The sequence below is a fragment of the Oncorhynchus tshawytscha genome, unplaced genomic scaffold (genome assembly GCF_018296145.1).
Source record: "Oncorhynchus tshawytscha isolate Ot180627B unplaced genomic scaffold, Otsh_v2.0 Un_contig_2916_pilon_pilon, whole genome shotgun sequence".
NCBI classification, from domain to species: Eukaryota; Metazoa; Chordata; class Actinopteri; order Salmoniformes; family Salmonidae; genus Oncorhynchus; species Oncorhynchus tshawytscha.
The window spans coordinates 77,501-102,500 of NW_024609621.1; the positions used below are offsets into that span (position 1 = coordinate 77,501).

At 48.6% G+C, this 25,000-nt stretch overlaps 2 protein-coding genes across 4 annotated transcripts in view; one reads left to right on the top strand and one right to left on the bottom strand.

The window, feature by feature from the left end:
* The window catches only part of LOC112230079 (lysyl oxidase homolog 4), a 53,441-nt gene extending 44,612 nt beyond the window's left edge, over positions 1–8,829 (top strand). The window contains exons 14-15 of the mRNA XM_042316389.1: positions 6,829–6,940; positions 7,692–8,829. Coding sequence (XP_042172323.1) covers positions 6,829–6,940; positions 7,692–7,762 — 183 coding nt within the window. The 3' untranslated portion in view covers positions 7,763–8,829. The remainder of the gene's footprint in view (positions 1–6,828; positions 6,941–7,691) is intronic.
* Positions 8,830–17,832: 9,003 nt separating this feature from the next.
* Positions 17,833–25,000, bottom strand: part of r3hcc1l (R3H domain and coiled-coil containing 1-like) — a 10,808-nt gene continuing 3,640 nt past the window's right edge. For 2 of the 3 annotated variants that reach the window (XM_042316391.1, XM_042316392.1), the window contains exons 6-7: positions 24,898–25,000; positions 17,833–18,044 (exon numbers count right to left, since the gene is read on the bottom strand). The exon at positions 24,898–25,000 is cut by the window's right edge and continues 38 nt beyond it. In XM_042316391.1, coding sequence (XP_042172325.1) covers positions 17,989–18,044; positions 24,898–25,000 — 159 coding nt within the window. In that variant the 3' untranslated portion in view covers positions 17,833–17,988. The remainder of the gene's footprint in view (positions 18,045–24,897) is intronic. The other variant, XM_042316393.1, reaches the window with a different exon arrangement.

A 25,000-nucleotide genomic window follows, 5' to 3' on the forward strand; every position in this document is an offset into this window, starting at 1 on the left:
ACAGTCTCTGACTGACATCCACCCCACAGTCTCTGATTGACATCCACCCCACAGTCTCCGACTGACATCCACCCCACAGTCTCTGATTGACATCCACCCCACAGTCTCTGATTGACATCCACCCCACTGTCTCTGATTGACATCCACCCCACTGTCACTGTCTCTGATTGACATCCACCCCACAGTCTCTGACTGACATCCACCCCACAGTCTCTGATTGACATCCACCCCACTGTCTCTGTCTGACATCCACCCCACTGTCACAGTCTCTGATTGACATCCACCCCACTGTCATAGTCTCTGACTGACATCCACCCCACTGTCACAGTCTCTGATTGACATCCACCCCACTGTCACAGTCTCTGATTGACATCCACCCCACTGTCACAGTCTCTGATTGACATCCACCCCACTGTCACAGTCTCTGATTGACATCCACCCCCCACTGACATCACAGTCTCTGATTGACATCCACCCCACTGTCTCTGATTGACATCCACCCCACAGTCTCTGATTGACATCCACCCCACAGTCTCTGATTGACATCCACCCCACTGTCACAGTCTCTGATTGACATCCACCCCACTGTCACAGTCTCTGATTGACATCCACCCCACTGTCAGTCTCTGACTGACATCCACCCCACAGTCTCTGATTGACATCCACCCCACTGTCACGGTCTCTGATTGACATCCACCCCACTGTCACTGATTGACATCCACCCCACTGTCACAGTCTCTGACTGACATCCACCCCACTGTCACAGTCTCTGACTGACATCCACCCCACTGTCACAGTCTCTGATTGACATCCACCCCACTGTCACAGTCTCTGATTGACATCCACCCCACTGTCACAGTCTCTGATTGACATCCATCCCCCACTGTCACAGTCTCTGATTGACATCCACCCCACTGTCACTGATTGTCTGTCATCCAGTCTCTGACTGACATCCACCCCACTGTCACAGTCTCTGACTGACATCCACCCCACTGTCTCTGATTGACATCCACCCCACTGTCACAGTCTCTGACTGACATCCACCCCACAGTCTCTGATTGACATCCACCCCACTGCCACAGTCTCTGATTGACATCCACCCCACTGCCACAGTCTCTGATTGACATCCACCCCACTGTCTCTGATTGACATCCACCCCACTGTCACTGTCTCTGATTGACATCCACCCCACAGTCTCTGATTGACATCCACCCCACAGTCTCTGATTGACATCCACCCCACTGTCTCTGATTGACATCCACCCCACTGTCACGGTCTCTGATTGACATCCACCCCACGGTCTCTGATTGACATCCACCCCACTGTCTCTGATTGACATCCACCCCACTGTCACTGTCTCTGATTGACATCCACCCCACTGTCTCTGATTGACATCCACCCCACTGTCTCTGATTGACATCCACCCCACTGTCACTGTCTCTGATTGACATCCACCCCACTGTCACAGTCTCTGACTGACATCCACCCCACATCCACCCCACTGTCACGGTCTCTGATTGACATCCACCCCACTGTCACAGTCTCTGATTGACATCCACCCCACTGTCACAGTCTCTGATTGACATCCACCCCACAGTCTCTGATTGACATCCACCCCACTGTCACAGTCTCTGATTGACATCCACCCCACAGTCTCTGATTGACATCCACCCCACTGTCACTGTCTCTGATTGACATCCACCCCACAGTCTCTGATTGACATCCACCCCACAGTCTCTGATTGACATCCACCCCACTGTCACTGTCTCTGACTGACATCCACCCCACTGTCTCTGACTGACATCCACCCCAATGTCTCTGACTGACATCCACCCCACTGTCTCTGACTGACATCCACCCCACTGTCTCTGACTGACATCCACCCCACTGTCACGGTCTCTGATTGACATCCACCCCACTGTCACAGTCTCTGATTGACATCCACCCCACTGTCACAGTCTCTGATTGACATCCACCCCACTGACATCCACCCCACTGACTCACAGTCTCTGATTGACATCCACCCCACTGTCACAGTCTCTGATTGACATCCACCCCACTGTCACAGTCTCTGATTGACATCCACCCACTGTCACTGTCTCTGATTGACATCCACCCCACTGTCTCTGATTGACATCCACCCCACAGTCTCTGATTGACATCCACCCCACAGTCTCTGATTGACATCCACCCCACAGTCTCTGACTGACATCCACCCCACAGTCTCTGATTGACATCCACCCCACTGTCATGGTCTCTGACTGACATCCACCCCACAGTCTCTGATTGACATCCCCCTGTCACGGTCTCTGATTGACATCCACCCCACAGTCTCTGATTGACATCCACCCCACGGTCTCTGATTGACATCCACCCCACAGTCTCTGATTGACATCCACCCCACTGTCACAGTCTCTGATTGACATCCACCCCACTGTCACAGTCTCACAGATTGACATCCACCCCACAGTCTCTGATTGACATCCACCCCACAGTCTCTGACATCCACCCCACCCCACAGTCTCTGATTGACATCCACCCCACTGTCACAGTCTCTGATTGACATCCACCCACTGTCACAGTCTCTGATTGACATCCACCCCACAGTCTCTGATTGACATCCACCCCACAGTCTCCACCCCCTAACATTCACCCCACTGTCACAGTCTCTGATTAACATCCACCCCACTGTCTCTGATTGACATCCACCCCACTGTCACAGTCTCTGATTGACATCCACCCCACAGTCTCTGATTGACATCCACCCCACAGTCTCTGATTGACATCCACCCCACAGTCTCTGATTGACATCCACCCCACAGTCTCTGATTGACATCCACCCCACTGTCTCTGATTGACATCCACCCCACTGTCACTGTCTCTGATTGACATCCACCCCACTGTCTCTGATTGACATCCACCCCACAGTCTCTGATTGACATCCACCCCACAGTCTCTGATTGACATCCACCCCACTGTCACAGTCTCTGATTGACATCCACCCCACTGTCATAGTCTCTGACTGACATCCACCCCACTGTCACGATTGTCTCTGATTGACATCCACCCCACTGTCACAGTCTCTGATTGACATCCACCCCACTGTCACAGTCTCTGATTGACACATCCACCCCACTGTCACTGTCTCTGATTGACATCCACCCCACTGTCACTGTCTCTGATTGACATCCACCCCACTGTCTCTGATTGACATCCACCCCACTGTCTCTGATTGACATCCACCCCACAGTCTCTGATTGACATCCACCCCACTGTCATGATTCTGATTGACATCCACCCCACTGTCACAGTCTCTTGACATCCACCCCACTGTCACCCCAGTCTCTGATTGACATCCACCCCACTGTCACAGTCTCTGACTGACATCCACCCCACTGTCTCTGATTGACATCCACCCCACTGTCACGGTCTCTGATTGACATCCACCCCACTGTCATATGATTCTGATTGACATCCACCCCACTGTCACAGTCTCTGACTGACATCCACCCCACTGTCACAGTCTCTGTTTGACATCCACCCCACTGTCACAGTCTCTGATTGACAGTCTCTGATTGACATCCACCCACTGTCACAGTCTCTCTGACATGTCAGTCTCTGATTGACATCCACCCCACTGTCACAGTCTCTGATTGACATCCACCCCCACTGATTGACATCCACCCCACGGTCTCTGATTGACATCCACCCCACTGTCACTGATTGACATCCACCCCACTTAACATCCACCCCACTGTCACAGTCTCTGTTTGACATCCACCCCACTGTCACAGTCTCTGATTGACATCCACCCCACTGTCTCTGATTGACATCCACCCCACTGTCACAGTCTCTGACTGACATCCACCCCACAGTCTCTGATTGACATCCACCCCACTGTCACGGTCTCTGATTGACATCCACCCCACTGCCACAGTCTCTGATTGACATCCACCCCACTGCCACAGTCTCTGATTGACATCCACCCCACTGTCTCTGATTGACATCCACCCCACTGTCACTGTCTCTGATTGACATCCACCCCACAGTTCTGATTGACATCCACCCCACAGTCTCTGATTGACATCCACCCCACTGTCTCTGATTGACATCCACCCCACTGTCACGGTCTCTGATTGACATCCACCCCACAGTCTCTGATTGACATCCACCCCACTGTCTCTGATTGACATCCACCCCACTGTCACTGTCTCTGATTGACATCCACCCCACTGTCTCTGATTGACATCCACCCCACTGTCTCTGATTGACATCCACCCCACTGTCACTGTCTCTGATTGACATCCACCCCACTGTCACTGTAATCTGAGTCTCTGACATCCACCCAGTCTCTGATTGACTCCACCCCACGGTCTCTGATTGACATCCACCCCACTGTCACAGTCTCTGACTGACATCCACCCCACTGTCATGGTCTCTGATTGACATCCACCCCACTGTCACAGTCTCTGACTGACATCCACCCCACTGTCACGGTCTCTGATTGACATCCACCCCACTGTCTCTGTCTTGACATCCACCCCACTGTCTCTGATTGACATCCACCCCACTGTAACTGTCTCTGATTGACATCCACCCCACTGTCTCTGATTGACATCCACCCCACTGTCACAGTATCTGATTGAGTCTCTGATTGACATCCACCCCACAGTCTCTGATTGACATCCACCCCACTGTCTCTGATTGACATCCACCCCACTGTCACAGTCTCTGATTGACATCCACCCCACAGTCTCTGATTGACATCCACCCCACTGTGTCTGATTGACATCCACCCCACGGTCTCTGACTGACATCCACCCCACAGTCTCTGACTGACATCCACCCCACTGTCACGGTCTCTGATTGACATCCACCCCACTGTCACTGTCTCTGACTGACATCCACCCCACAGTCTCTGATTTACATCCACCCCACAGTCTCTGATTGACATCCACCCCACAGTCTCTGATTGACATCCACCCCACTGTCACAGTCTCTGATTGACATCCACCCCACAGTCTCTGATTGACATCCACCCCACTGTCTCTGATTGACATCCACCCCACACTGTCACATGTCTCTGATTGACATCCACCCCCACTGTCACAGTCTCTGATTGACATCCACCCCACTGTCACAGTCTCTGATTGACATCCACCCACTGTCACTGTCTCTGACTGACATCCACCCCACAGTCACAGTCTCTGATTTCTGATTGACATCCACCCCACAGTCTCTGACTGACATCCACCCCACTGTTACGATCTCTGATTGCACTTCATTTAGAAATCAGTCACCCAACACTGCTGGCCTCGGACCACACACACCCAGGCACACACACACAACCAGGCACACACACACACACAGGCACACACACACACACACACACACCCAAGCACACACAGACTTAGGAACAGCGAAGAACACAATGATATTAGCAGGAACCTTCATAACCCATCTAAGATTACTGCATGAAAGCTTGTAAAAGAGCTTGTATTGTGGCCAAGTTAATATGATTCTGTTTTAAACAGGCCATATAGCCAAGTTAATATGATTCTGTTTTAAACAGGCCATATAGCCAAGTTAATATGATTCTGTTTTAAACAGGCCATATAGCCAAGTTAATATGATTCTGTTTTAAACAGGCCATATAGCCAAGTTAATATGATTCTGTTTTAAACAGGCCATATAGCCCAGTTAATATGATTCTGTTTTAAACAGGCCATATAGCCCAGTTAATATGATTCTGTTTTAAACAGGCCATATAGCCCAGTTAATATGATTCTGTTTTAAACAGGCCATATAGCCCAGTTAATATGATTCTGTTTTAAACAGGCCATATAGCCAAGTTAATATGATACTTATAAATATGTGCTTATAAGCCTTCTAACTTGTCAAGAGAAAATACATAAAGTGCTTGAAACAAATTAGACAGAAAACTAAATAAACATGTTTCATAATTATGAATACTTTTATGATTTATTGTCTTTTATGATTTATTTATTGTTTTTTTATGGAAAGATAGAGTGTAGAAAATGAAAGAGCTTCATGGAATTGTACTGTCGGCTTTGTCTTTCATGAGGCTGGAAAAGTCACATGCATGTTTTTATGTCTGGGAAACAGAGTGAACGGACAAACAATGCCAACCAACCTACCATGACTACATCTTAATGATAGGCTGAGAGTTTTAGCGCAACCAAACGTAGTTGTTATCGTCTCCTAACCACACACCGGGTATCGACGTTGCTCTTTTAGGCACAGATCTAGGATCAGCTTACTCTTCCCCAACCTTATCATTAGGAGGACAACCACAAAACTGACCTTAGATCAGTGTAGGAACAACATCATCTTACTCCCTGTCCCACAGACCCACTCCGTATAGAAGTTCCCTTAGGCACAGATCTAGGATCAGTTTACCAACACTAAACCCAAACCATTAGGGAGAAAAGTCAAGCTGAATTTGGACCAGTATCTAGGGGCAACTTCCTCCTCCTCTTATAACTCGGTTACCGCCCACGTTATTCCACACACACACACCTGACACACACACACACACACACACACACACCTGACACACACACACACCTGACACACACACACACACACACACACACCACACACACACACACACACACACACACACACACACACACACACACACACACACACACACACACACACACACACACACACACACACACACACACCTGACATAAACACACCTGAAACACACACACACACACCTGACACAAACACACCTGAAACACACACATCTGACACACTCCTCCCTCCCCCCCTTCCTTTGTCCTCTGTCCCTCCCTGCAGGTTGAAGTGAACCCCTCGTTGGACATGGCCGAGTCAGACTTTCAGAACAACGTGATGCGTTGCCGCTGCAAGTACGATGGAGGACGTGTCTTCATGTTCGGCTGCCACGCTGGTGAGGGGGCTGCTTTACCCTGACGAACTGAGGGGGCTGCTTCACCCTGACGAACTGAGGGGGCTGCTTCACCCTGACGAACTGAGGGGGCTGCTTTACCCTGACGGACTGAGGGGGCTGCTTTACCCTGACGAACTGAGGGGGCTGCTTTACCCTGACGAACTGAGGGGGCTGCTTTACCCTGACGAACTGAGGGGGCTGCTTTACCCTGACGAACTGAGGGGGCTGCTTTACCCTGACGAACTGAGGGGGCTGCTTTACCCTGACGAACTGAGGGGGGGGGCTGCTTTACCCTGACGAACTGAGGGGGCTGCTTTACCCTGACGAACTGAGGGGGCTGCTTTACCCTGACGAACGAGGGGGAGTTACATCCCTCCTTCAACCCATTACTTCTCTCAGTCTCTACTTCACATCCACACCAAAATGTTATTCTAATCTCTCTCTCTCTCCTCTCTCTCTCTCTCTCCCTCTCTCTCTCTCTCTCTCTCTCTCTCTCTCTCTCTCTCTCTCTCTCTCTCTCTCTCTCTCTCTCTCTCTCTCTCTCTCTCTGTCTCTCTCCTCTCTCTCTCTCTCTCTCTCTCTCTCTCTCCCTCTCTCTCTCTCTCTCTCTCTCTCTCTCTCTCTCCCTCTCCTCTCCCTCTCTCTCTCTCTCTCTCTCTCTCTCTCTCTCTCCCTCTCCTCTCCCTCTACCTCTCTCTCTCTCTCTCTCTCTCTCTCTCTCTCTCTCTCTCTCTCTCTCTCTCTCTCTCAGGTGATGCATACAGTCCAGAGGTGGAGGATCTGTTTGAGCACCAGCGTCAGATCACCAACAACTTCCTCTAACCAACGGAACAACAGAAGAACCAATGGGAGATCTCCATCCAACCGAACAACGAATGAGAGACTTCAGAACAACCAGTCAACCAATGGGAGTTCTCAGGGCAGAGCTTTGGAACCACAGCTCATCTCAACTTACCCAATCATTGGAGAGGAGCCGGAGGAGAACCAGGAAGCCGGGGTTGGAATGGACTGTGGGAGGGAGGGGGGAGGAAGGAAGAGGGGAGGGAAGGGGGGAATTGTTTCTGGAAAGGTCAAAGAAAGAATCACCTGAACATCAAGCAATCATCACGCCTTCCCCATCACTAACCATATCTCTGAGAGAGAGAGAGAGAGAGAGAGAGAGAGAGAGAGAGTATAGACAGAGACGTATACAGGACTTATGGGTAGTTGTGACACGTTTCTCAGTTGGAATTGGACCGTATCAAGCTGTCACATGTGTCAGGTGTCACCATGGTAACAGGATTTAGATTAAAGTAGAGATGCTTGTCTTGAAACAAAAGAATTATGAGCAACATGGGAGTTATTTACAGATTTGAAATGACGGAAAAACAACAAGATAGTTCCCTAAGATTCAGACATACTATGGTTATGTAGCACAGGAGGCTGGTGGCATCTTAATTGGGGAGGATGGGCTGATAGTAATGGCTGCAAAGGAATTCAATGGAATGGAATCTAACTCCTGGTTTCCATGGTTTCCATGTGTTTAATACCATTCCATTCCATTCCATTCCAGCCACTATTATGAGCCGTCCTCCCCTCACCAGCCTCCTGTGATATGTAGGAAGGGTACACTAAGGTACATGAGTATTACATGTATGTTTATCAAATCACAAACGGTGTATATTGTATAAGATGGTTGTACCTATTTAGTGACAATGGGGCAAAGCTACCTTGTTTAAAAGGTACACTCAGTAAGGTGGCATTGTCATACATACAAAAGATTCGGACCTAAGGCTCTTTACCAAATGATACAACATAAATATACACATTAAACACAACATATGTATATATACACATACAGAATACAGAAACACAGCCATGTGAAGCACAAATAAAAACATCACAAATCACAGAGAAAAACTGTCTCATTCATCCACAAATAAAACCCTAATCAATACTTTAAACTGCCCGAACGGCACCAGAACGTCAACATGAAATGGATTTTCAATTTTGTTCCAGCGATACGGTGCATTAAAAACAAAAAGCAGATTTACCTGCCGGAGACCAAGTTAACCAAGCCTTAGGTAATTCAGGTGTCTATACTTCAACAGCAAAGTTAGATAAGACCTTGTAAACAACAAGGGTGTCTTCCTGCTTGCAGACATTTTGAATTCTGTTTATGTCTGTGTTTATGTCTGTGTATATGTCTGTGTATATGTCTGTGTATGTCTGTGTTTATGTCTGTGTTTATGTCTGTGTATGTCTGTGTTTATGTCTGTGTATGTCTGTGTGTATGTCTGTGTGTATGTCTGTGTTTATGTCTGTGTATGTCTGTGTGTATGTCTGTGTTTATGTCTGTGTTTATGTCTGTGTCTGTGTTTATGTCTGTGTTTATGTCTGTGTTTATGTCTGTGTTTATGTCTGTGTTTATGTCTGTGTTTATGTCTGTGTTTATGTCTGTGTATATGTCTGTGTTTATGTCTGTGTTTATGTCTGTGTATATGTCTGTGTTTATGTCTGTGTATGTCTGTGTATATGTCTGTGTTTATGTCTGTGTATATGTCTGTGTTTGTGTCTGTTTTTCTGTCTGTGTTTATGTCTTTGTATATGTCTGTGTTTATGTCTGTGTTTGTGTCTGTTTATGTCTGTGTTTATGTCTTTGTATATGTCTGTGTTTATGTCTGTGTATATGTCTGTGTTTATGTCTGTGTTTATGTCTGTGTTTATGTCTGTGTTTATGTCTGTGTTTATGTCTGTGTTTATGTCTGTGTTTATGTCTGTGTTTGTGTCTGTGTATGTTATATAGCTGAGCCTTTAAGTTGTCTATTGTCTTCTGAATCTCAGTCATGATCTTATAAGATAGTATCACAGACGCATGGAAACGGATGAAATTGGATTCGCATTTATTATTGTATGTTTTTGTCTGTCGAAAGTTCAACTCAAGTCAACTGTTTCCGGAGGAGTTTCATACGCACAAAAGGCCGTCATCTTGTGTGTTTTCTTTCGAAAGACAATCATCTCCGTTGTCCATTTTCCATCAACGGAAGCCCTCCATTGAAAAACCATTGACTCAAGCCATAGTTTTCTTCACACAAACTTCCTGTCTGGCCACAGCCTTGGTAATTGATCAGGGCCCGGTTCCCCAAAAGCATCTTGAGGCTAAGTTTATCTTAGAACCATAGGATCTTTAAGATGTTTTTGGGAAACCGGGCCTTGGTAGATTTCTCTCGTCCTCTTGTCTGTTGTCCATCCATCATCAAATCAGATCCCCCTACTTCCTTTAAAAACTGGCCTTCTTGTGCTTTCATATATCTACTTCACAAATGCAGTATTTATGCAATACAAATGCAGTATTTATGCAATACAAATGCAGTATTTATGCAATACAAATGCAGTATTCGCTGTAAAAAAAAGTGATGTTTTTTGTTATATGGAAATTACATTGACAAGTATTTTTCATGGTGCTAACGTTTAGCCTTTAAAAAAATAAATAATTGTAATGTATTGCAAATTTAGTTTTATATGACCTTCTAGAATATCGTCCTGTAGGTTTGTAATTTATACTTTAATATGATGTACTTTTGACTTAAAACGTTTTGTCCCTTTTTGTAGTTGTGTTTTCATAAGGTTGCAAAATTCTGGTAACTTTCCCACGAGTCCCAGGTGTTCCAGCAACCCCGGTTGGAAGATTCCTGGAATCAGGAAGTAATAAAGCAGGACATCTGGGAAATATAGGAATCTTACAACTGGGAATTTTGGAAAAGTTACCAGATTTTTAAAAGAAATGTGCAACCCTAGTTTTGTGTTGTTTATGTTTTATTAGGATAAATCCTATAGTTGCTGTCATCAGTCTGTTTTAACGCCAGTGAACCTCATCATACAGGTAGATGTATTGTGACCAGTAGAGCTCTGGTTAAAAGCAGTGCTCTGTTTTGGGAATAGGGTGACATTTGGAATGCACTATGGTTGTACCTAATAAGTACTGCACCTGATACTTGGCAATGGTAGAGAACAATAAACATCAGATTTCCAAACGATACGGCTCTTTTGGTACCTGGTCATTTGAGTGTATAGCATTTGATGATGAATACTATCATTAGCTATAGAATGTACATTTAAACTCCTCATAATTAAACCATGAGAAACCTTTCATTCATTCATAAAGAGCAGTGTGGATATAGAGCCATGACCTCCATCCTGACCTAGGGAACATAGAGGCTTTACTGTCGTTTCCAACCTCAGACACACACACACACACACACACACACACTGAGATAGAGATACACACACACACACACACACACACACTGAGATAGAGAGACACACACACACACACACACACACACACACACACACACACACTGAGATAGAGATACACACACACACACACACACACACACACACACACACTGAGATAGAGATACACACACACACACACACACACACACGCACACACACACTCACACACACACACACACACACGTCCTCTTTTACCCAACCAATTAGGGCATGTACTCAATATGCTGCCTATTTTAGCTGCGGCGTGCTGAGATGAGTGTGTTTAAGTTTTAGTCCGTGTCTAACTATAGCTGTAATGCTATAGTCAGAAAAGGCGTATTTAGGTCACATTCAAATAAACAGCCGCCAGAGGCTTAGAATACACATCAGGCCTACCGTATATTCAACAAGCCCCAGATCTGCTGCATGGTCATTCAGCGCCAGGCCTACCGTATATTCAACAAGCCCCAGATCTGCTGCATGGTCATTCAGCGCCAGGCCTACCGTATATTCAACAAGCCCCAGATCTGCTGCATGGTCATTCAGCGCCAGGCCTACCGTATATTCAACAAGCCCCAGATCTGCTGCATGGTCATTCAGCGCCAGGCCTACCGTATATTCAACAAGCCCCAGATCTGCTGCATGGTCATTCAGCGCCAGGCCTACCGTATATTCAACAAGCCCCAGATCTGCTGCATGGTCATTCAGCGCCAGGCCTACCGTATATTCAACAAGCCCCAGATCTGCTGCATGTTCATTCAGCGCCAAAACGGAAGAAAACAGACCGAAACAGCGAGGTGCAAACTGAACTTGTCCAATGAGGAATCTACATCGTTGACTTCCGTTGCAAAACGTTATGCACTAATGAATACGACCCTGGTCATTACATTCATTGGAGAAGCATCACAGAGGATATAGACTGGCAGAGCAACTTGAGTCCGTTTCAAATTCCTCTCCTTCCTATTGCTTTCTCTTTCCCTCCTCCTATTCCCTCTCCTCCCAGTCTTCCTCCTCCCCCCCCATCACCTCCTCCTCCTCACTCTCGTTCTCTCTTCAAGGTGATTGATTAGGATCTCCATGGCGACAGCTGGTCTCACTGGGGTCCCACACATAACGAAAAAAGACATTACAGATAAAATACTTTACATACACAAATCCTCATCTTAGCAGTATTAGGGATCTCTCATCAGGTCCAAAAATCACACCCTATTCCCTATATAGTGCACTACACTACATGGGCACTGGTTAAAGGTAGTGCACACCACAGGGAATAGGGTGCCATTTGGGACCTCTTCCTCTTTCTTCCTCCAGTCTTAAACACACGGTTGACACTGCGGTTAAACGGTTGCTTGGTAACTCCTGTGTGTTCCAACCTACCAACCTCCACGCCATGACACGTGGGCATTGGGTTGGCATGACAGCTGGCATCTCTCCCTATAAAGACCTCCACCACGTATGTGTCTGTGGTTCTCAAGACTGAAGATGAAAGTGTGGAACGGGACAAGTCCTAAGCAGCCCGGCTGGAGTGCCTGTTAGACTGGCACATTGTGGTTAGTGTGCGATCGTCAAGCTTGTAGCCCTCGCGGCACGTTACCTCATAAAGCCTGAAGCTCTGATATTATCATGGTCTGACCACAGATCTCACATCACGCTAGAGCAGGGCTGGGTGTTTAGGGTGGGTGACTGGCTGGGTGGGTGGCAGGGTTGGGTGTTTAGGGTGGGTGGCTGGCTGGCTGGGTGACAGGGTTGGGTGGGTGGCTGGGTGTTTAGGGTGGGTGGGTGGCAGGGTTGGGTGTGTGGGTGGCTGGCTGTTTAGGGTGGGTGGCAGGGCTGGGTGGGTTGGGTGGCTGGCAGGGTTGGGTGGGTGTGTGGGTGGCTGGGTGTGTGGCTGGGTGGCAGGGTTGGGTGGGTGTTTAGGGTGGGTGGCAGGGTTGGGTGGGTTTGTGGGTGGCAGGGTTGGGTGGGTGTGTGGGTGGCAAGGTTGGGTGGGTGTTGCTGGGTGGGTGGCTGGGTGTTTAGTGTGGCTGGGTGTTTAGGGTGGGTGGCAGGGCTGGGTGTTTAGGGTGGGTGACTGACTGACTGGGTGGGTGGCTGGCTGGGTGGCTGGGGGTGTTTGTGGTGGGTGTTTAGGTGGGTGGCAGGGTTGGGTGGGTGACTGACTGGGTGGGTGGCTGGGTGGGTGTGTGGCTGGGTGTTTAGGGTGGGTGGCAGGGTTGGGTGGGTTGTGTGGCTGGGTGTTTAGGGTGGGTGACTGACTGGGTGGGTGTGGCTGGGTGGCTGGGTGGGAAGTGTGTGTCATAGTGGCTGTTTCTTTCAGTTCTATGTTTATTCTCTTGTTCAGTTTCCATAGTGTTTCTGGCTTACAGACCGACTCAGCATCACTGTCGGGGGTCGGGACGGGATTCAATCCCATCGCGCTTTTCCTCTATGCACCTTTTAAAGGCAATGTTCAACCAATGACAGGAGTTGGAATGGAAATGCTCCCAACTCAAACAAAATATGCACAAACAGACAGGCAGCAAGGAGAGAGAGAGAAGCAGCAAGGAGAGAGGGAGGCAGGACAAAGAGAGAGAGGGAGGCAGGACAAAGAGAGAGAGGGAGGCAGGACAAAGAGAGAGAGGGAGGCAGGACAAAAGAGAGAGAGGGAGGCAGGACAAAAGAGAGAGAGGGAGGCAGGACAAAGAGAGAGAGAGGGAGGCAGGACAAAAGAGAGAGAGAGAGGAGGCAGGACAAAAAGAGAGAGAGAGGGAGGCAGGACAAGAGAGAGAGGCAGGACAAAAGAGAGAGGGAGGCAGGACAAAAGAGAGAGAGGGAGGCAGGACAAAGAGAGAGAGAGAGGCAGGACAAAGAGAGAGAGGGAGGCAGGACAAAAGAGAGAGAGGGAGGCAGGACAAAGAGAGAGAGGGAGGCAGGACAAAGAGAGAGAGGGAGGCAGGACAAAGAGAGAGAGGGAGGCAGGACAAAGGAGAGAGGGAGGCAGGACAAAGAGAGAGAGGGAGGCAGGACAAAGAGAGAGAGGGAGGCAGGACAAAGAGAGAGAGGGAGGCAGGACAAAAGAGAGAGAGAGGGAGGCAGGACAAAGAGAGAGAGGGAGGCAGGACAAAGAGAGAGAGGGAGGCAGGACAAAGAGAGAGAGGGAGGCAGGACAAAGAGAGAGAGAGGCAGGACAAAGAGAGAGAGGGAGGCAGGACAAAGAGAGAGAGGGAGGCAGGACAAAGAGAGAGAGGCAGGACAAAGAGAGAGAGGGAGGCAGGACAAAAAGAGAGAGAGGGAGGCAGGACAAAGAGAGAGAGGGAGGCAGGACAAAGAGAGAGAGGGAGGCAGGACAAAGAGAGAGAGGGAGGCAGGACAAAGAGAGAGAGGGAGGCAGGACAAAGAGAGAGAGGGAGGCAGGACAAAGAGAGAGAGGGAGGCAGGACAAAGAGAGAGAGGGAGGCAGGACAAAGAGAGAGAGGGAGGCAGGACAAAGAGAGAGAGAGGCAGGACAAAGAGAGAAAGAGGCAGGACAAAGAGAAGCAGACAAAGAGTTTAAAAATGATTTATTAAACGACCAATAAGAGAAAAACAGTGACAAACCCTGTTCACTGAACAATACAATAGGAAAAGAAAATACATTGTTTTTACAAAAACATTTTTACAACGTTAGGGAGCAACTGAGACTTCATCATAATGTTATTTGGTGTGTCGGTCCTCGCTCATCATTATTAAGCCGTTAAGATAGCTGGGCTCCAATGTCTCATTCGTCTCAGGGTAGAAGTGCTGATCTAGGATCAGTTTTGCCTTTTAGAAGACAATTAATAAGATTGTGTGGACAGGTTGGGACCTGATCCTGGATCAGCTCTCATACTCAGACGCTTGACACACTATCCCTAAACTAAAAACAGTGTGCTTTAGCATGAGCAGAAACTGGGGGAGGATGATTCAAGATATACTTCCTGACTGAGATTATTTTTTATAAGATTAATACATGTAACATAAATTAGGTCATAATTAGCTCCTCCCCATCAGCTGGTAATAAAACAATATAAAAAGTAAGTAAAAACAGAATATGAGGGTATCGGGGTTGGGGTCAGTTGAATTTGAATTCCTGTCAATTCAGGAAGTATAGCGAAATTCCAATTCTCCTCAATGCTTTTCAATGAGGATAATGTGGATTTGGAACACGCTTCAGTTTCTGAACTGGCTGGAATCTAAATGGAGCTGACCTCTGGAGGCGACACCACCTTACTGTTTAACTGTCACACTGTTCTGTCTAGCATCCACTGGTGGTTGGTGATAACATCACGTCTTACACAGGGCCATCAGTGTGCTGTATGTGTGCAGGGTTTTGTTCCAGCCCACCACTAACAAAACAACAAATAAAACTATTCTTCATGAATTAGGTGAATCAGCACAGCAGGTGTTTTAGTGCTGGGTGGGTGCAAAACCCCGCAGCGCAGCCCTGTACTATACGCTCATCCATAATAACCCTGGCTACCCTGCATGGGAGCCTCCCATATGACCGCTAACCTCCATACGTCCCCTAACCTCCATATGATCCCTAACCTCCATATGACCCCCAACCTCCATATGACCCCCAACCTCCATATGACCCCCAACCTCCATATGACCCCCAACCTCCATATGACCCCCCCCCAACCTCCATATGACCCCCAAACCTCCATATGACCCCTAAACCTCCATATGACCCCCAAACCTCCATATGACCCCCAAACCTCCATATGACCCTAATGACCTCCATATGACCCCAAACCTCCATATGACCCCTAACCTCCATATGACCCCTAAACCTCCATATGACCCCCAAACCTCCATATGACCCCTAACCTCCATATGACCCCTAACCCCCATATGACCGCTAACCTCCATATGACCCCTAACCTCCATATGACCCCTAACCTCCATATGACCCCTAACCTCCATATGACCCCTAACCTCCATATGACCCTGTTATCAATGTTAGTAGTGATGATTAATCTAAAGCTGACCAGGTTTCAAGAGAAAAACTTCTGCCAACAAACTCTGGGCTTTGGCTGAGTTCAGTTCTGTTCAGTCCAGTGTGGCTTCAGTACAGCTGCCCTGTGTAGGGGGGAGGGGGACAGAGGTGTCTAGTCCCTATGGTGGAGGGAGGATGGAGGGCAGAGGGGACAGAGGTGTGTCTAGTCCCTACGGTGGAGGGAGGATGGAGGGCAGAGGGGACAGAGGTGTGTCTAGTCCCTACGGTGGAGGGAGGATGGAGGGCAGAGGGGACAGAGGTGTGTCTAGTCCCTGGAGGGGAGGATGGAGGGCAGAGGGGACAGAGGTGTGTCTAGTCCCTACAGTGGAGGGAGGGGGATGGAGGGCAGAGGGAACAGAGGTGTGTCTAGTCCCTACGGTGGAGGGAGGATGGAGGGCAGAGGGGACAGAGGTGTGTCTAGTCCCTACAGTGGAGGGAGGATGGAGGGCAGAGGGGACAGAGGTGTGTCTAGTCCCTACGGTGGAGGGAGGATGGAGGGCAGAGGGGACAGAGGTGTGTCTAGTCCCTACAGTGGAGGGAGGATGGAGGGCAGAGGGGACAGAGGTGTGTCTAGTCCCTACGGTGGAGGGAGGATGGAGGGCAGAGGGGACAGAGGTGTGTCTAGTCCCTACAGTGGAGGGAGGATGGAGGGCAGAGGGGACAGAGGTGTGTCTAGTCCCTACAGTGGAGGGAGGATGGATGCAGAGGGACAGAGGGGACAGAGGTGGAGGGCAGAGGGGTGTCTAGTCCCTACGGTGGAGGGAGGATGGAGGGCAGAGGGAACAGAGGTGTGTCTAGTCCCTACGGTGGAGGGAGGATGGAGGGCAGAGGGAACAGAGGTGTGTCTAGTCCCTACAGTGGAGGGAGGATGGGATGGAGGGCAGAGAGAACAGAGGTGTGTCTAGTCCCTACAGTGGAGGGAGGATGAAGGGCAGAGGGAACAGAGGTGTGTCTAGTCCCTACGGTGGAGGGAGGATGGAGGGCAGAGGGGACAGAGGTGTGTCTAGTCCCTACAGTGGAGGGAGGATGGAGGGCAGAGGGAACAGAGGTGTGTCTAGTCCCTACGGTGGAGGGAGGATGGGATGGAGGGCAGAGGGGACAGAGGTGTGTCTAGAGTGGAGGGAGGATGGAGGGCAGAGGGGACAGAGGTGTGTCTAGTCCCTACGGTGGGGGAGGATGGAGGGCAGAGGGGACAGAGGTGTGTCTAGTCCCTACGGTGGAGGGAGGATGGGATGGAGGGCAGAGGGGACAGAGGTGTGTCTAGTCCCTACGGTGGAGGGAGGATGGAGGGAGGATGGGAGGGCAGAGGGAACAGAGGTGTGTCTAGTCCCTACGGTGGAGGGAGGATGGAGGGCAGAGGGAACAGAGGTGTGTCTAGTCCCTACGGTGGAGGGAGGATGGAGGGCAGAGGGAACAGAGGTGTGTCTAGTCCCTACGGTGGAGGGAGGATGGAGGGCAGAGGGACAGAGGTGTGTCTAGTCCCTACAGTGGAGGGGGAGGATGGAGGGCAGAGGGGACAGAGGTGTGTCTAGTCCCTACGGTGGAGGGAGGATGGAGGGCAGAGGGGACAGAGGTGTGTCTAGTCCCTACGGTGGAGGGAGGATGGAGGGCAGAGGGAACAGAGGTGTGTCTAGTCCCTACAGTGGAGGGAGGATGGAGGGCAGAGGGGACAGAGGTGTGTCTAGTCCCTACGGTGGAGGGAGGATGGAGGGCAGAGGGAACAGAGGAGTGTCTAGTCCCTACAGTGGAAGGAGGATGGGATGGAGGGCAGAAGCCGGGAAGTGGTTCCTCCCCGTCAGGCTTTCCCTTCCCAGGCGTCGTCTCTCTGTTTAGCTGCCAGACGCTTCTGCTCTGAAAGACAGACAGACAGGTTGATAAGAGAGTAAATCAATACTACTACTAGCTGTCAATACAATCATAAAGACAAAGACTAGTTCCACTTGAAAGGAGCAACATGTAATATATCAGCCTTCATTTCTTCAGGGTTTTGTGAAAGACACTAAGAGAAGTCCTGAAAGGCCCAGTACTGCCTCTGACCGTATCACTGTCCAGAACACATCTGTAGAAAGGACATGAAGAAACGCATTGCTAATGTTTTTGCTATTGTTGTCAACCTCTTGAACAAGAACTAATCTTAACACAGGAAGTTGTACAAAACAGTCAGACTGGCTCGTCGCGGTAAAAAAATCATCTAGATTCACAAGCGTTCAAAAAAGTATGTTTCTCTCTCATGGAGTTCTATTGCTTTACTAGTTTTTTATATAACCTTTATTTAACTAGGCAAGTCAGTTAAGAACAAATTCTTATTTTCAATGATGGCCTAGGAACAGTGGGTTAACTGGCCTAGGAACAGTGGGTTAACTGGCCTAGGAACAGTGGGTTAACTGGCCTAGGAACAGTGGGTTAACTGGCCTAGGAACAGTGGGTTAACTGGCCTAGGAACAGTGGGTTAACTGGCCTAGGAACAGTGGGTTAACTGGCCTAGGAACAGTGGGTTAACTGGCCTAGGAACAGTGGGTTAACTGGCCTAGGAACAGTGGGTTAACTGCCTGTTCAGGGGCAGAACGACAGATTTTTACCTTGTCAGCTCGGGGATTAGATCTTGCAACCTTCCGGTTACTAGTCCAACGCTCCAACCACCAGGCTGCCCGCCTCCAACCACCAGGCTGCCCGCCTCCAACCACCAGGCTGCCCGCCTCCAACCACCAGGCTGCCCGCCTCTAACCACCAGGCTGCCCGCCTCCAACCACCAGGCTACCCGCCTCTAACCACCAGGCTACCCGCCTCTAACCACCAGGCTACCCGCCTCTAACCACCAGGCTACCCGCCCTAACCACCAGGCTACCCGCCTCCAACCACCAGGCTACCCGCCTCTAACCACCAGGCTACCCGCCTCCAACCACCAGGCTACTAACCACCAGGCTACCCGCCTCTAACCACCAGGCTACCCGCCTCTAACCACCAGGCTACCCGCCTCTAACCACCAGGCTACCCGCCTCTAACCACCAGGCTACCCGCCTCTAACCACCAGGCTACCCGCCTCTAACCACCAGGCTACCCGCTAACCACCAGGCTACCCGCCTCTAACCACCAGGCTACCCGCCTCTAACCACCAGGCTACTAACCACCTCTAACCACCAGGCTACCCGCCTCTAACCACCAGGCTACCCGCCTCTAACCACCAGGTTACCCGCTAACCACCAGGCTACCCGCCTCTAACCACCAGGCTACCCCCTCTAACCACCAGGGCTAACCACCAGGTTACCGCCTCTAACCACCAGGCTACCCGCCTCTAACCACCAGGCTACCCTGCCTCTAACCACTAGGCTAACCACTAGGTTACCGCCTCTAACCACCAGGCTACCCGCCTCTAACCACCAGGCTACCCGCCTCTAACCACCAGGCTACCCGCCTCTAACCACTAGGCTACCTGTCTCTAACCACTAGGTTACCTGTCTCTAACCACTAGGTTACCTGCCTCTAACCACTAGGTTACCTGCAGCCTGGTACTGGTTTGTCATTGACATTTGGCGCCAGTTACAGGATGAAATGTTCCATGACCTTTAAGTCAGCAGAGAGAACAGCTCCACAATAACTCATGATAACACAGGTGTGTAAGTAGTGACGTGTCGGTGTCACTGATAGACACACACAGCACATGTTCATGTCTTTAAATGTCCATTTTAACGTCTTTTTGGGGTCTGTAATGTATTTTTCATGATGTGTCGGACCCCAGTCAGACCAGTTGTCTCCATTGGTGTCGGCTAACGGGGATCCTAATGAATCTAATACCCACACTGATGTACACATAGAATATAGAACTTATATGATTAAGTCTACTGTATGAATCATGTATATGATTAAGTCTACTGTATGAATCATGTATATGATTAAGTCTACTGTATGAATCATGTATATGATTAAGTCTACTGTATGAATCATGTATATGATTAAGTCTACTGTATGAATCACAGAAGAGTATATATGATTAAGTCTACTGTATGAATCACAGAAGAGTGTATATGATTAAGTCTACTGTATGAATCATGTGTATATGATTAAGTCTACTGTATGAATCATGTGTATATGATTAAGTCTACTGTATGAATCATGTGTATATGATTAAGTCTACTGTATGAACCATAGAAGAGTGTATATGTGTATTAAGTCTCTCACAGAAGAGTGTATATGATTAAGTCTACTGTATGAATCATGTATATGATTAAGTCTACTGTATGAATCATGTATATGATTAAGTCTACTGTATGAATCATGTGTATATGATTAAGTCTACTGTATGAACCATAGAAGAGTGTATATGATTAAGTCTACTGTATGAATCATGTATATGATTAAGTCTACTGTATGAATCATGTGTATATGATTAAGTCTACTGTATGAATCACAGAAGAGTGTATATGATTAAGTCTACTGTATGAATCATGTGTATATGATTAAGTCTACTGTATGAATCAGAAGAGTGTATATGATTAAGTCTACTGTATGAATCATGTGTATATGATTAAGTCTACTGTATGAACCATAGAAGAGTGTATATGATTAAGTCTACTGTATGAACCATAGAAGAGTGTATATGATTAAGTCTACTGTATGAACCACAGAAGAGTGTATATGATTAAGTCTACTGTATGAACCACAGAAGAGTGTATATGACTACAGGATGTTACTGTATAAAAGCACATCCCATCTTATAATAATATCTTTTGGGGGTTGAAAATGTCTTTTTGGTTGAAAATATGTCTTCTCTGGTTGAAAATACGTATTTTTGGGGTTGAATAGACGTCTTTTCAATGTCTTGTGCTCACTGGGCACCAGGGGGAGGGAGCGCTAGTTGTCTAGAAGAATCTAAACAGAGCTTCACACTGAGACACATAATGTCTATGATCACATAACGTCCTGTAAGTTCACCTGAGAACAGTAGAGCACAACAGTTATCCAGCCAGAAAACAAAGTCAGTTCCATAAGCAGCCGTCCGCCTCCCTCCCTCCCCTCCGTTCGTTCCTCCCTCCCCTCCGTTCGTTCCTCCCTCCCCTCCGTTCGTTCCTCCCTCCCCTCCCTCCTCCCTCCCTCCCTCCTCCTCCCTCCCTCCCTCCCTCCCTCCCTCCCTCCCCTCCCTCCCTCCCGTTCGTTCCTCCCTCCCTCCCCTCCCCCGTTCGTTCCTCCCTCCCCTCCGTTCGTTCGTTCGTTCCTCCCTTCCTCCCTCCCTCCCCTCCGTCCCTCGCCTCCCCTCCATCCCTCCCCTCCCTCCCAGGTGAAACCTGTACTCCTTTACTGATGTCACTTGTTAAATCCACTTCAACCAGTGTAGATGAAGGTGAGGAGACGGGTTAAAGAAGGATTTTTAAGCCTTGAGACATGGATTGTGTATGTGTGTCATTCAGAGGGTGAATGGATAGGACAAAATATTTAAGTGCCTTTGGTAGTAGGTGCCAACTGCACCAGAGTGGACTGGTCCTGCTGGCTGAATATATCCACTTATAAATCCCCTGGGAGGAGAAATAAACAGGGAAATTATAGAGTAGAGGTTCTGCCCGGCAACACAGGGCGTGAGGAGAACAACTCAAGGAAACTCTTAGCCAGAGAGACGAGAGAGTGTGTGTGTCAGCTGTCTAACCAGAAACCAAACCAAACCACACACACACACACACACACACACACACACACACACACACACACACACACACACACACACACACACACACACACACACACCTCCTCTCAGTGAAAGAAGTGGTCACCACCAGCAAACATCTAGTTGTCCGTTCTTCCTGACAATCTGTTCTATATTTGTATCTCGTCAGGACACTACTTTCCCTCCAATAGCTGGTCTTTGGAAGCAAGGCTACACTTAAAAACAACATGACTGGAAGCCATTTCCAGGACGTGCAGTGTGTGTGTTTATAGAACACTAGATGAGCGCATTGTCCTCAGTCTCTCTGAGGCTGAGACTCTTCTTCGGGTTCATGGTCCTGGAAAGACATCACTGACAGAACACCACCCCCTAGTGGTAGCAACACTATACGACAGCTTACTTCAACTGGCATACTAATGATGTAGATAAACCCTGGACTGCTGACGCTACGTATTGGCTAATTACTTGCTTTGGAGCCACTGGTCGGCCATGTTGGCATCCCCCAGAGGGATCAGTCCTCCGTTGGAATTAATGGAATTCTATAATATTTTATTTAAATGTTTCAAGGACAAAATTACATTTAAATATTTTGCTGTTGTAGTGGGGACAGTAAGATGAGAAATAAAACATTTAACAAAAAACTTTTTTATTCTATTTTTTTTTTAATGTTCCTGTTCGAATAATCGAATTTAAAGTTTGCATTAAGGTGTCTGTAATAGAATCTGCTTGTCAAAAACTAATGTTGACATTAATTGAGAATTAGGGAGGGTTTGGCCAGTAGGGAGGGTTTGGCCGGTAGGGAGGGTTTGGCCGGTAGGGAGGGTTTGGCCGGTAGGGAATGTTTGGCCGGTAGGGAGGGTTTGGCCGGTAGGGAGGGTTTGGCCGGTAGGGAATGTTTGGCCGGTAGGGAATGTTTGGCCGGTAGGGAGGGTTTGGCCGGTAGGGAGGGTTTGGCCAGTAGGGAGGGTTTGGGTAGGGGAATGTTTGGCCGGTAGGGGGGTTTGGCCGGTAGGGTAGGGAATGTTTTGGGGAGGGCCGGTAGGGAGGGTTTGGCCGGTAGGGAATGTTTGGCCGGTGGAGGGGTTTGGCCGGTGGGGAGGGTTTGGCCGGTGGGGAGGGTTTGGCCGGTGGGGAGGGTTTGGCCGGTGGGGGGGGAGGGTTTGGCCGGTGGGGAGGGTTTGGCCGGTAGGGAGGGTTTGGCCGGTAGGGAGGGTTTGGCCGGTAGGGGAGGGTTTGGCCGGTAGGGAGGGTTTGGCCGGTAGGGGGTTTGGCCGGTAGGGAGGGTTTGGCCGGTAGGGAGTGTTTGGCCGGTAGGGAGGGTTTGGCCGGTAGGGAGGGTTTGGCCGGTAGGGAATGTTTGGCCGGTAGGGAGGGTTTGGCCCTGTCTCATCGGGCACCAACATTTCCATAGCTTCCAATATATATACAGTATATCACATTTTTATGTTTTTTTTTGTTGAATTTTACCCCTTTTTCTCCCCAATTTCGTGGTATCCAATTGTTTAGTAGCTACCATCTTGTCTCATCGCTCAACTCCCGTACGGGCTCAGGAGAGACGAAGGTTGAAAGTCATGCGTCCTCCGAGCCGCCAAGCCGCACTGCTTCTTAACACAGCGCCATCCAGCCATCCAACCCGGAAGCCAGCCGCAGCAATGGAAACACCGTGCACCTGGCAACCTTGGTTAGTGCGTACTGCACCCGGCCCGCCACAGGAGTCACTGGTGCGAGATGAGACAAGGATATCCCTACTGGCCAAACCCTCCCTAACCCGGACGACGCTAGGCCAATTGTGCGTCGCCCCACGGACCTCCCTGTCCTCCCGGTTACGACAGAGCCTGGGCGCGAACCCAGAGTCTCTGGTGGCACAGCTGGCGCTGCAATACAGTGCACTTAACCACTGCGCCACCCGGGAGGCCGACACATTTTTGTAAATATTTGAGTTTATCTTTTCATGTGACAACACTGAAGAAATGACACTTTGCTACAATGTAAAGTAGTGAGTGTACAGCTTGTATAACAGTGTAAATTTGCTGTCCCCTCAAAATAAGTCAACACACAGCCATTAATGTCTAAACTGCCTTTACAGCCTTTAAAAGGCCATCTTTATGTAGGGCAACAATTCTTTTTTTCAGATCCTCAGAGAGTTCTTTGCCATGAGGTGCCATGTTGAACTTCCAGTGACCAGTCAGTATGAGGGAGTGTGAGAGCGATGACACCAAATTTAACACACCTGCTCCCCATGCACACCTGAGACCTTGTAACATTAACGAGTCACATGACACCGGGGAGGGAAAATTGGGCCCAATTTGGACATTTTCACTTAGGGGTGTAATCACTTTTGTTGCCACTGTTTAGACATTAATGGCTGTGTGTTGAGTTATTTTGAGGGGACAGCAAATGTACACTGTTATACAAGCTGTACACTCACTACTTTACATTGTAGCAAAGTGTCATTTCTTCAGTGTTGTCACATGAAAAGATATACTCAAATATTTACAAAAAATGTGAGGGGTGTACTCACTTTTGTGATATACTGTATATATTTACAATGCAGGAGTACCAAGACGGCTTTGTGGTGGCTTCAAAACAGCACCCCCTGTCAGTCACCCAGGGTTATCCCCATCATTGGTCGTACCCCATCAAAACCCCTTATTCTAAAAGAGTTTTAAATACTTAAAGAGTTTTAAATATTTAAAGATCAGGAAAACAACACCCCATAATCGTGTGAAAAAAAAAAGGTTTAGACATTTTTGCAAATTGAACAAATTGCTGATTTTTTGGTTTTTATATATACACATTTTAGAATCAGGCTGAAACGTAACAAAATGTTGAAAAAGTCAAGGGATCTGAATACTTTCTGAATGCACCGTATAGCTTCAAAATATGGTTAAAACGATCAGTCTGATGTCATGGATGGTCAGTCCTTGCATACATAGCGGTCTGTGAATTGGAGAGGGGTTACATCCCTCAGCCGTTTACCAAAACAAGTGGCGGGGTCACCTCTGTTGTTATTATTACTTGAATTACAGATTGCCCCTTGAAATCTCGTACCTCTGGCATCTTGCAGTTTTTTTCTCTCTGCTTCACGGTGCTCTTTGCTCTGGGGACTCTTGACGCCCAGCGCCCCCATCACCAGCCTGCGGGCCAACACTGC